General features: G+C 52.0%; 1 protein-coding gene across 1 annotated transcript in view; it reads left to right on the forward strand.

Moving 5' to 3' along the window:
- The window catches only part of LOC104061414 (netrin receptor DCC), a 42577-nt gene extending 35370 nt beyond the window's left edge, over nucleotides 1-7207 (forward strand). Inside the window, 6 exon segments of the mRNA XM_054053334.1 lie at nucleotides 1031-1257; nucleotides 2018-2137; nucleotides 3018-3173; nucleotides 4643-4855; nucleotides 6510-6652; nucleotides 6840-7207. Of these exon segments, the coding sequence (XP_053909309.1) occupies nucleotides 1031-1257; nucleotides 2018-2137; nucleotides 3018-3173; nucleotides 4643-4855; nucleotides 6510-6652; nucleotides 6840-6929 (949 nt within the window). The 3' untranslated portion in view covers nucleotides 6930-7207.
- The last annotated feature ends 3420 nt before the right edge of the window (nucleotides 7208-10627 follow it).

Raw genomic sequence — 10627 nt, forward strand, 5'->3', positions numbered from 1 at the left:
GGAGGTGGAAAAGGGGGCGGAGAACATCTGGGGAAGGAGAATGGAGGTGGAGAAGGGGGTGGAGAACATCTGGAGGAGGAGAATGGAGGTGGAAAAGGGGGTGGAGAACATCTGGAGGAGGAGAATGGAGGTGGAAAAGGGGGTGGAGAACATCTGGAGGAGGAGAATGGAGGTGGAAAAGGAGGTGGAGAACATCTGGAGGAGGAGAATGGAGGTGGAAAAGGGGGTGGAGAACATCTGGAGAAGGAGAACGGAGGTGGAGAAGGGGTGGAGAACATCTGGAGGAGGTGGAGAAGGGGGTGGAGAACATCTGGAGGAGGTGGAAAAGGAGGGGGAGAACATCTGGAGGAGGAGAATGGAGGTGGAAAAGGGGGTGGAGAAGATCTGGAGGAGGTGGAAAAGGGGGGTGGAGAACATCTGGAGGAGGAGAACAGAGGTGGAGAAGGGGGTGGAGAACATCTGGAGGAGGTGGAAAAGGGGGTGGAGAACATCTGGAGAGGGAGAATGGAGGTGGAGAACATCTGGAGGAGGTGGACAAGGGGTGGAGAACATCTGGAGGAGGTGGACAAGGGGTGGAGAACATCTGGAGGAGGAGAGAAGAGGTGGAGAAGGGGGTGGAGAACATCTGGAGGTGGAGAACGGAGATGGAGAACATCTGGAGGAGGAGAATAGAGGGGGAGAAGGGGGTGGAGAACATCTGGAGAAGGAGAATGGAGGTGGAGAAGGGGTGGAGAACATCTGGAGGAGGTGGAAAAGGGGGTGGAGGACATCTGGAAGAGGAGAACGGAGGGGGAGAAGGGGGTGGAGAACATCTTCAGAGCTTCAGAGGGCCCTGAGGTGGTCCAACCTGGAGAAGGCCAAAGGGGAGCTGGGTTGGAGTCACCTGGAAGCTCCTGAGATGGTTTGGAAAGGCCTTGAAGGTGACGGAACGGTGGTCTGGAAGGACTTGGAAGGTGGTGGGATGGCCTGGTTGGAGCTCGAAAGGTTCTCCTGAAGTTTCTTTGAGGACCTCTTTGCTTCTTCTCGAGAGGAACCGGAGCAGTCACAGCGTCGGGAAACGCAAAGGGAGTCAAAAGGATCTGAGACCTCCGGATCTTTGGATCCACCACGAGGAGATGGAGCTGAAGAACATGGAGAAAGGTTCCACTACGGAAGGGACCACCGGAGAGTCTCCGAGACAGAGCTGTCAGGACCTCACGGCCGTCGGTCACAGCCAATCGGAGACCCAACTGGGCCCCAAGAGCGCTCCTCAACCCGGTGAGGACCTCCAGGAGGAGAAGAAACGGAGATGGGGGGGACGCGGACCTTCAGGGGCCTTCAACTCAACCATCTCAGGAGCTTTATGGGCCTTCAGACCCATCCCATGACCTCCAAAGGGCCTTTAAACCCATTCTATGACCTCCAAAGGTCCTTCAAACCCATCCCATGACCTTCAAAGGGCCTTCAAACCCATCCCATGACCTTCAAAGGTCCTTCAAACCCATCCCATGACCTCCAAAGGGCCTTCAAACCCATCCCATGACCTCCAAAGGGCCTTCAAACCCATCCCATGACCTTCAAAGGTCCTTCAAACCCATTCCATGACCTTCAAAGTCCTCCAACTCAACCATCTCATGACCTTTAAGGTCCTTCAAACCCATCCCATGACCTCCAAAGGTCCTTCAAACCCATCTCATGACCTTTAAGGTCCTTCCAACCCATCCCATGACCTCCAAAGGTCCTTCAAACCCATCTCATGACCTTTAAGGTCCTTCCAACCCATCCCATGACCTCCAAAGGTCCTCCAACCCATCCCAGGACTTCCCAAGCGCTCATCTCCATCCTCAAACCCCCATTCTGAAGCCCTTGAGATGTTTTGGAGGTGGAGAAGAAGCTGCCATGATGGTTTCCCCCCCTCCAAACGTTGTTTCCTGGACCTCTCCGAAGGTCCCGATGGCTCCAAAGTTGAAGGCCTTGAGGAGAAACCTTCACCTCCAGATCGGTAACGGAGATCTTCGTCGGTGTCTTCTCCTTTCAGGTCCCGAAGGAGAAGACGTCGGGGGGACAATGTCCACCTTAGAGAGGTCCTTGGCCGCTCGTAGGGCCACTCGGGCCAAACTGATGATCCCTATGGAGACCCAACCAAGCGCCAACCCTGGTGAGGAAGAGGTCCTCATCCCACCGCCCTTCACGAGGACCTCTTTGAGGACCTCCTTCGACCCTTTCCGAGATGGATTTCCACCTCCAGAACTTCTCTTCTTCATCCAAAAAGGGATGAAGGAAGAACGGGAGATGGGTTCCACCACACCTTCCAGAAGGTGCGGAGGAGAAGGTGGTTGAGAAGCTCAGGAGAAGCCACCAAGAGGTCCTCAAAGCCCCAAAACTCATTCATGGTTGGAGCTTCTTCCAAGGGAAGTTGAGGAATGAGGTTCTCCTCATCTTCTCTGCCCCATCGGTGGCTCCGGTTGAGGTTCCTCAACCCTTGAGGTGGTGGAATGAGGTCAGAAGAAGCCATAAAGGTGGAGAACCTCTTGAGAGAAGTCCTCATTGAGGCTTTGAGGACAAAAAAAGCCCTTTTTTTGATGGTCCTCAAAGGATTTTGGAGGTCGTTTCTCACCCGGGTGATGTTCCACCTCCAGAACTTCTCTTCTTCATCCAAAAAGGGATGAAGGAAGAACAGGAGATGGGTTCCACCACACCTTCCAGAAGGTGCGGAGGGAGAAGGTGGTTGAGAAGCTCAGGAGAAGCCACCAAGAGGTCCTCAAAGCCCCAAAACCCATCTGTGCTTTGAGCTTCTTCCAAGGGAAGTTGAGGAATGAGGTTCTCCTCATCTTCTCTGCCCCATCGGTGGCCTCCGGTTGAGGTTCCTCAACCTTTGAAGTGGTGGAATGAGGTCAGAAGAAGCCACAAAGGTGGAGAACCTCTTGAGAAAAGTCCTCCTTGAGGCTTTGAGGACAAAAAAAGCCCTTTTTTGATGGACCTCAAAGGATTTTGGAGGTCGTTTCTCACCCGGGTGATGTCTTCTTCTGCCTTTCCAGGGGTCGTCAGTGCTATTCCGGTTCCGACGTTGGAAAGCGCTCAATATCCCGGAATTCTTCCGTCTCCGACGTGCGGTTATCCTCACCCTCAGTTTACTCTTCGGGCGGTGCCTTTCCCGACGCTGGCGGTGGAGAGGACCTTCGGAGGAGGAAGAAGTGGGGCTTTCGTCTTCTTTGGGCACCACCAAAGGGGACCTCTTCATGATTAGAGGGGGTTGGAAGGACCTTTGGAGGACGTGGGATGGGTCTGAAGGAGCTTTGGAGGTCATGGGATGGGTTTGAAGGACCTTTGAAGGTCATCAAATGGGTTGGAAGGAGCTTTGGAGGTCATCAAATGGGTCTGAAGGAGCTTTGGAGGTCATGAGATGGGTTTGAAGGAGCTTTGGAGGTCATCAAATGGGTTTGAAGGAGCTTAAAGGTCATGGAAGGGGTGGAAGGACCTCAAAGATGATGGACTGATGGAGCCTCAGATGGCTCTCGGAGCTCCTGAGCCGGTGGGAGGTGGAAGCAGAAGGGTTTAAAGGTCCCTCAAAACCTCCTTAGATGGTTCTCAGCTCCTCAAACCCTCCTTAGATGGTCCTCAAACCCTCCTCAGATGGTTCTGATCTCCTCAAACCTCCTTAGATGGTCCTCAAACCCTCCTTAGATGGTCCGAATCTCCTCAAACCTCCTTAGATGGTCCTCAAACCCTCTTTAGATGGTCCTCATGTCCTCAAACCTCATTAGATGGTCCTCAAACCCTCCATAGATGGACCTCAAACCCTCCTTAGATGGTCCTCAAACCCTCTTTAGATGGTTCTCATCTACTCAAACCCTCCTTAGATGGACCTCAAACCCTCCTTAGATGGTCCTCATCTCCTCAAACCCTCCTTAGATGGTCCTCAAACCCTCTTTAGATGGTCCTCATCTCCTCAAACCCTCCTCAGATGCTCCTCAAACCCTCTTTACATGGTTCTCAGCTCCTCAAACCTCCTTAGATGGTCCTCAAACCCTCCTTAGATGCTCCTCAAACCCTCCTTAGATGGTCCTCATCTCCTCAAACCTCCTTAGATGGTCCTCAAACCCTCTTTAGATGGTCCTCATCTCCTCAAACCTCCTTAGATGCTCCTCAAACCCTCCTTAGATGGACCTCAAACCCTCTTTAGATGGTTCTCATCTCCTCAAACCTCCTTAGATGGTCCTCAAACCCTCCTTAGATGGTCCTCAAACCCTCTTTTGATGGTCTTCATCTCCTCAAAACCTCCTTAGATGGTCCTTAAACCCTCTTTAGATGGTCCTCATCTCCTCAAACCTCATTAGATGGACCTCAAACCCTCCTCAGATGGTCCTCATCTCCTCAAACCCTCCTTAGATGCTCCTCAAACCCTCTTTAGATGGTCCTCATCTCCTCAAACCTCCTTAGATGCTCCTCAAACCCTCTTTAGATGGTCCTCATCTCCTCAAACCTCCTTAGATGCTCCTCAAACCCTCTTTAGATGGTCCTCATCTCCTCAAACCCTCCTTAGATGCTCCTCAAACCCTCTTTAGATGGTTCTCATCTCCTCAAACCCTGTCCATCGAAAGTCACCAAACGATGACCTTGGAAGGAAGTCCATTTGGGGGTTTTGGTTCTTCTTCTCTTCCAGGTGGCAACGAAGGAGCATCGAGTCACCAAAGCGCGTTGGTCCCTCAAAGCCAAGCGGACCATCCCAGCGGGGAGGACGCGCCCAGCAGGACCATCCCCACCGCCTGTGTCCGCCCCACCCACCCCTTGAGGAGCTTCGCCAACCCCTTGTTACCTCCACCCATGAGTGCCATTGAACCCAAAGTCCCCTACACACCTCTGCTCAGCCAACCAGGTCAGAAGGTCCTCCTTCTTCTCCTCCTCCATCTCCTTCTTCTTCTCTTCTCTTTCTCCTTCTCCTCCATCTTCTCCTTCTTCTTCTCCTCCTCCTTCTTCTCTTCTTGTTCTTCTCCTCCTCCATCTCTTCCTCCTCCTTCTCCTCCACCTCCTCCTCCATCTTCTCCTTCTCTTCTTCTTCTCCTCCTCCATCTCCTCCTTCTCCTTCTTCTCCTCCTCCTTTTCCTTCTTTTCTTCTTCTTCTTCTTCTCCTCCTTTTCTTCTTCTCCTTCTCGTTCTTCTCTTCTTCTCCTCCATTTCCTCCTCCATCTCCTCCTTCTTCTCCTTTTCCTCCTCCACCTCCTTCTCCTCTTCTCCTTCTCCTCCGTCTTCTCTTCTTCTTCTTCTTCTCCTCCTCCTTCTCCTCCTTCTCCTTCTTCTTCTCCTCCTCCATTTCCTCCTCCATTTCCTTCTCCTCCATCTCCTCCTTCTTCTTCTCCTTCTCTTCTTCTCCTTCTTCTCCTTTTCCTCCTCCATCTCCTTCTCCTTCTCCTCTTCTCCTTCTCCATCTCCTTCTCCATCTTCTTCTTCTTCTCTTCTTCTTCTCCTTTTCCTCCTTCATCTCCATCTCCTCCTTCTCCTCCATCTCCTCCTTCTCCTCCATCTCCTCCTTCTCCTTCTTTTCTTCTCCTTCTCCTTCTCCTTTTCTTCTTCTTCTTCTCCTTCTCCTCCATCTCCTCCTTCTTCTTCTCCTTCTCTTCTTCTCCTTTTCCTCCTCCATCTCCTTCTCCTCCTTCTTCTTCTTCCTCTCCTTCTCCTTCTCCTCTGTCATCTTCTTCTCCTTTTTCTTCTCTTCTTCTTCTTCTCTTCTCCTTCTCCTCCTTCATCTCCTCCATCTCCATCTCCTCCTTCTCCTCCTTCTCCTTCTCTTCTTCTTCTTCTTCTTCTCCTCTCCTCCTTCTCCTTCTCTTCTTCTTGTTCTTCTCCTCCTCCATCTTCTTCTCCTCCATCTCCTCCTCCTTCTTCTCCTCCTCCTTTTCTTCTTCTCCTCTTCTCCTTCTCCTCCATCTCCTTCTTATCCTTCTCTTTCTTCTTCTCTTCTTCTTCTCCTCCTCCATCTCCTCTTCTTCTTCTCCTTTTCTTCTTCTCCTCCTCTTCTTCTTCTCCTCCTCTTCTTCTTCTCCTCTTCTTCTCCTCCTCTTCTTCTCCTCCTCTTCTTCTCCTCCTCTTCTTCTTCTCCTCTTCTCCTCCTCTTCTTCTCCTCCTCTTCTTCTCCTCTTCTTCTTCTCCTCCTCTTCTTCTCCTCCTCTTCTTCTCCTCCTCTTCTTCTTCTCCTCTTCTCCTCTTCTTCTTCTCCTCCTCTTCTTCTCCTCTTCTTCTTCTCCTCCTCTTCTTCTCCTCCTCTTCTTCTCCTCTTCTTCTTCTTCTCTTCTTCTCCTCCTCTTCTTCTCCTCTTCTTCTTCTCTTCTTCTTCTCCTCCATCTCCATCTCCTTCTCCTCCATCTCCACCTCCTTCTTCTCCATCTCCACCTCCTTCTTCTCCATCTCCTCCATCTCCGTCTCCATCTCCTCCTTCTCCTCCCTCTCCCTCTCCCTCTCCATCTCCTCCTCCTCCCTCTCCCTCTCTCCCTCTCCCGCTTCTCCTCCGCCGACTCCGGTTGTCCTCTGGGCAGGTTCCTCTCTTCCCAAGGCGCCCCTGAAGACGGCGTCTCTGGGTTTGCCCAAATGCCGATCTCCTCTCCTCCCGGTCTCCGTTCCCACGGCTCCTCCGGAAGCCCCAGAAGAAGGCCACAAACCCACCGACGACACCACCAACGTAAGGACCACCTCCACCTCCAACCAAAGGGGGCTGTGGTGGAACCTCCCCCACCTTTTTGATGGTTCTGAGGAGGTTCTGAGGACGGGCGGTGGGACGGTGACCACAAGTGGAGGTTCAGGGGTGGGGGGTTTGGTTTTGGGGTCTTCTCCACTCTTATCTCCAGGGGGTTTGTGTTGACCTTCAGGTCTACGAACAGGATGACCTCAGCGAGCAGATGGCCAGCTTGGAAGGGTTGATGAAGCAACTCAACGCCATCACGGGGTCGGCCTTCTGAAAGCCCTGCAAGAAAGAAGGGTGAAGGCCAGAAGATCCCAGGATGGCATCCACCACAAAGCACCTCAGAAGATCTTCATCTCATTGGGTTCAGCTTCATTGGGTTCATCTTCATCTCAGTGGGTTCATCTTCATCTCAGTGGGTTCATCTCCATCAGCTTGGACCTCATGGAGGCCACCGGCATCATCATGGAGGTCATCATGATCATGGAGACCACCATCATGACAGTGGAGACCACCACCATGACCATAGAGGTCACCACAATGACTATTGAGGTCACCACGATGACCACTGAGGTCACCACAATGACCATAGAGGTCACCACGATGACCATAGAGGTCACCAGAATGATTATGGAGACCACCACGATGATATGGAGGTCACCACGATGACCATTGAGGTCACCAGAATGACCATAGAGGTCACCATGATGACCATTGAGGTCACCAGAATGACTATGGAGACCACCACAATGACCATGGAGACCACCAGGACCATAGAGGTCACTGTCATGACCATGGAGACCACCACAATGACCATAGAGGTCACCACAATGACCATAGAGGTCACCATGATGATCATTGAGGTCACCACAATGACCATGGAGACCACCACGATGACCATAGAGGTCACCACGATGATATGGAGGTCACCACCATGACCATAGAGGTCACCACGATGACCATGGAGACCACCACAATGACCATAGAGGTCACCACAATGACCATAGAGGTCACCACGATGACCATTGAGGTCACCACGATGACCATGGAGGTCACCACGACCATAGAGGTCAATGTCATGACCATGGAGGTCACCACAATGACCATAGAGACCACTATGAGGACCATGGAGACCACCACGATGACCATTGAGGTCACTACGATGACCATGAAGACCACCACGATGACCATGGAGGTCACCATGACCACAGAGGTCACTGTCATGACCATGGAGGTCACCACAATGACCATAGAGACCACTATGAGGACCATGGAGACCACCACAATGACCATAGATGTCACCACGATGACCATAGAGGTCTCCACGATGATCTGGAGGTCACCACGATGACTATAGAAGTCACCACGATGACTATGGAGGTCACCACAATGACCATTGAGGTCACCAAGATGACCATAGAGGTCTCCACGATGACCATGGAGGTCACCACCATGACCATGAAGACCACCACGATGATCTGGAGGTCACCAAGATGACCATTGAGGTCACCACAATGATTATGGAGACCACCACGATGACCATTGAGGTCACCACGATGACCATGGAGACCACCATGACCATAGAGGTCACTGTCATGACCATAGAGGCCACCACGATGACCATAGGGGTCACCACCACGGCGATCTGTCCATGTTGGAGAACCTCAGGTCACTCACTTTGGTCCTCCAGTCCCTCCCGGTATCTCCATGGCCTCTTCTGGCCTCGTTCCACCACCTCCGTGTGGTTCTCCACCACCTCCGTGTGGTTCTCCACCACTTCCATGTGGTTCTCCACCACCTCCGTGTGGTTCTCCACCACTTCCATGAGCTCCTCAATGTCCTCCTCATCTCCTCAATGACCTTCTGATCTCCTCAATGTCCTTTTCATGTCCTCAATGACCTTCTGATCTCCTCAATGTCCTCCTCATCCCCTCAGTGTCCTCCTCATGTCCTCAATGTCCCTCTGATCTCAATGACCTTCTCATCTCCTCAATGTCCTCCTGAGCTCCTAAAGATCCTTCTCATCTCCTCAATGACCTTCTGATCCCCTCAATGACCTTCTGAGCTCCTCAATGTCCCTCTGAGCTCCTAAAGGTCCTCCTCATCTCCTCAATGTCCCTCTGAGCTCAATGTCCTTCTCAGGTCCTCAATGTCCTTCTCATCTCCTCAATGTCCTCCTCATCTCCTCAATGACCTTCTGAGCTCCTCAATGTCCTCCTCATCTCCTCAATGTCCTCCTCATCTCCTCAATGACCTTCTGAGCTCCTCAATGTCCTCCTCATGTCCTCAATGTCCTCCTGAGCTCCTAAAGGTCCTCCTCATCCCCTCAATGTCCTCCTCATGTCCTCAGTGTCCCTCTGATCTCAACGTCCTCCTCATCTCCTCAATGTCCTTCTGAGCTCCTCAATGTCCTCTTCATCTCCTCAATGACCTTCTGAGCTCCTCAATGTCCCTCTGAGCTCCTAAAGGTCCTCCTCAGCCCCTCAATGACCTTCTCATCTCCTCAATGTCCTCCTCATCCCCTCAATGTCCTCCTCATCTCCTCAATGTCCCTCTGATCTCAATGTCCTTCTGATCCCCTCAATGTTCTCCTCATCTCAACGTCCCTCTGAGCTCCTCAATGTCCTCCTCATCTCCTCAACGTCCTTCTGAGCTCCTCAATGTCCCTCCGAGCTCCTAAAGGTCCTCCTCAGCCCCTCAATGACCTTCTCATCTCCTCAATGTCCTCCTCATCCCTTCAATGTCCCTCTGATCTCAATGTCCTTCTGATCCCCTCGATGTTCTCCTCATCTCCTCAATGTCCCTCTGAGCTCCTCAATGTCCTCCTCATCTCCTCAATGTCCTTCTGAGCTCCTCAATGTCCTCATCTCAATGACCTTCTGAGCTCCTAAAGGTCCTCCTCATCCCCTCAATGTCCCTCTGAGCTCCTCCATGTCCCTCACATCTCCTCAATGACCTTCTGAGCTCCTCAATGTCCCTCTGAGCTCCTAAAGGTCCTCCTCAGCCCCTCAAAGACCTTCTCATCTCCTCAACGTCCTCCTCATCCCCTCAATGTCCTCCTCATGTCCTCAATGTCCCTCTGATCTCCTCAATGTCCTCCTCATCTCACCGTCCTTCTGAGCTCAATGTCCTCATCTCAATGACCTTCTGAGCTCCTAAAGGTCCTCCTCATCTCCTCAATGTCCCTCTGATCTCAACGTCCTCCTCATCTCCTCAATGACCTTCTGAGCTCCTCAATGTCCCTCTGAGCTCCTAAAGGTCCTCCTCAGTCCCTCAATGACCTTCTCATCTCCTCAATGTCCCTCTGATCTCAATGTCCTTCTGATCCCCTCAATGTTCTCCTCATGTCCTCAATGTCCCTCTGAGCTCCTAAAGGTCCTCCTCATGTCCTCAATGTCCCTCTGAGTTCCTAAAGGTCCTCATCTCAATGACCTTCTGAGCTCCTAAAGGTCCTCCTCATCCCCTCAATGTCCCTCTGAGCTCCTCAATGTCCCTCACATCTCCTCAATGACCTTCTGAGCTCCTCAATGTCCCTCTGAGCTCCTAAAGGTCCTCCTCATGTCCTCAATGTCCCTCTGAGTTCCTAAAGGTCCTCCTCATGTCCTCAATGTCCCTCTGAGCTCCTCAATGTCCTCCTCATCCCCTCAATGTCCTCCTCATCCCCTCAATGTCCTCCTCATCTCCTCAACGTCCTCCTCATCTCCTCAATGACCTTCTGAGCTCCTCAATGTCCCTCTGAGCTCCTAAAGGTCCTCCTCATGTCCTCAATGTCCCTCTGAGCTCAACGTCCTTCTCATCTCAACGTCCTTCTGAGCTCCTCAACATCCTCCTCATCCCCTCAATGACCTTCTGAGGTCCTCAATGTCCTCCTCATGTCCTCAATGTCCCTCTGAGCTCCTAAAGGTCCTCCTCAGCCCTTCAATGACCTTCTCATCTCCTCAATGTCCTCCTCATCCCCTCAATGTCCCTCTGAGC

The sequence above is a fragment of the Cuculus canorus genome, chromosome W (genome assembly GCF_017976375.1).
Source record: "Cuculus canorus isolate bCucCan1 chromosome W, bCucCan1.pri, whole genome shotgun sequence".
NCBI lineage: Eukaryota > Metazoa > Chordata > Aves > Cuculiformes > Cuculidae > Cuculus > Cuculus canorus.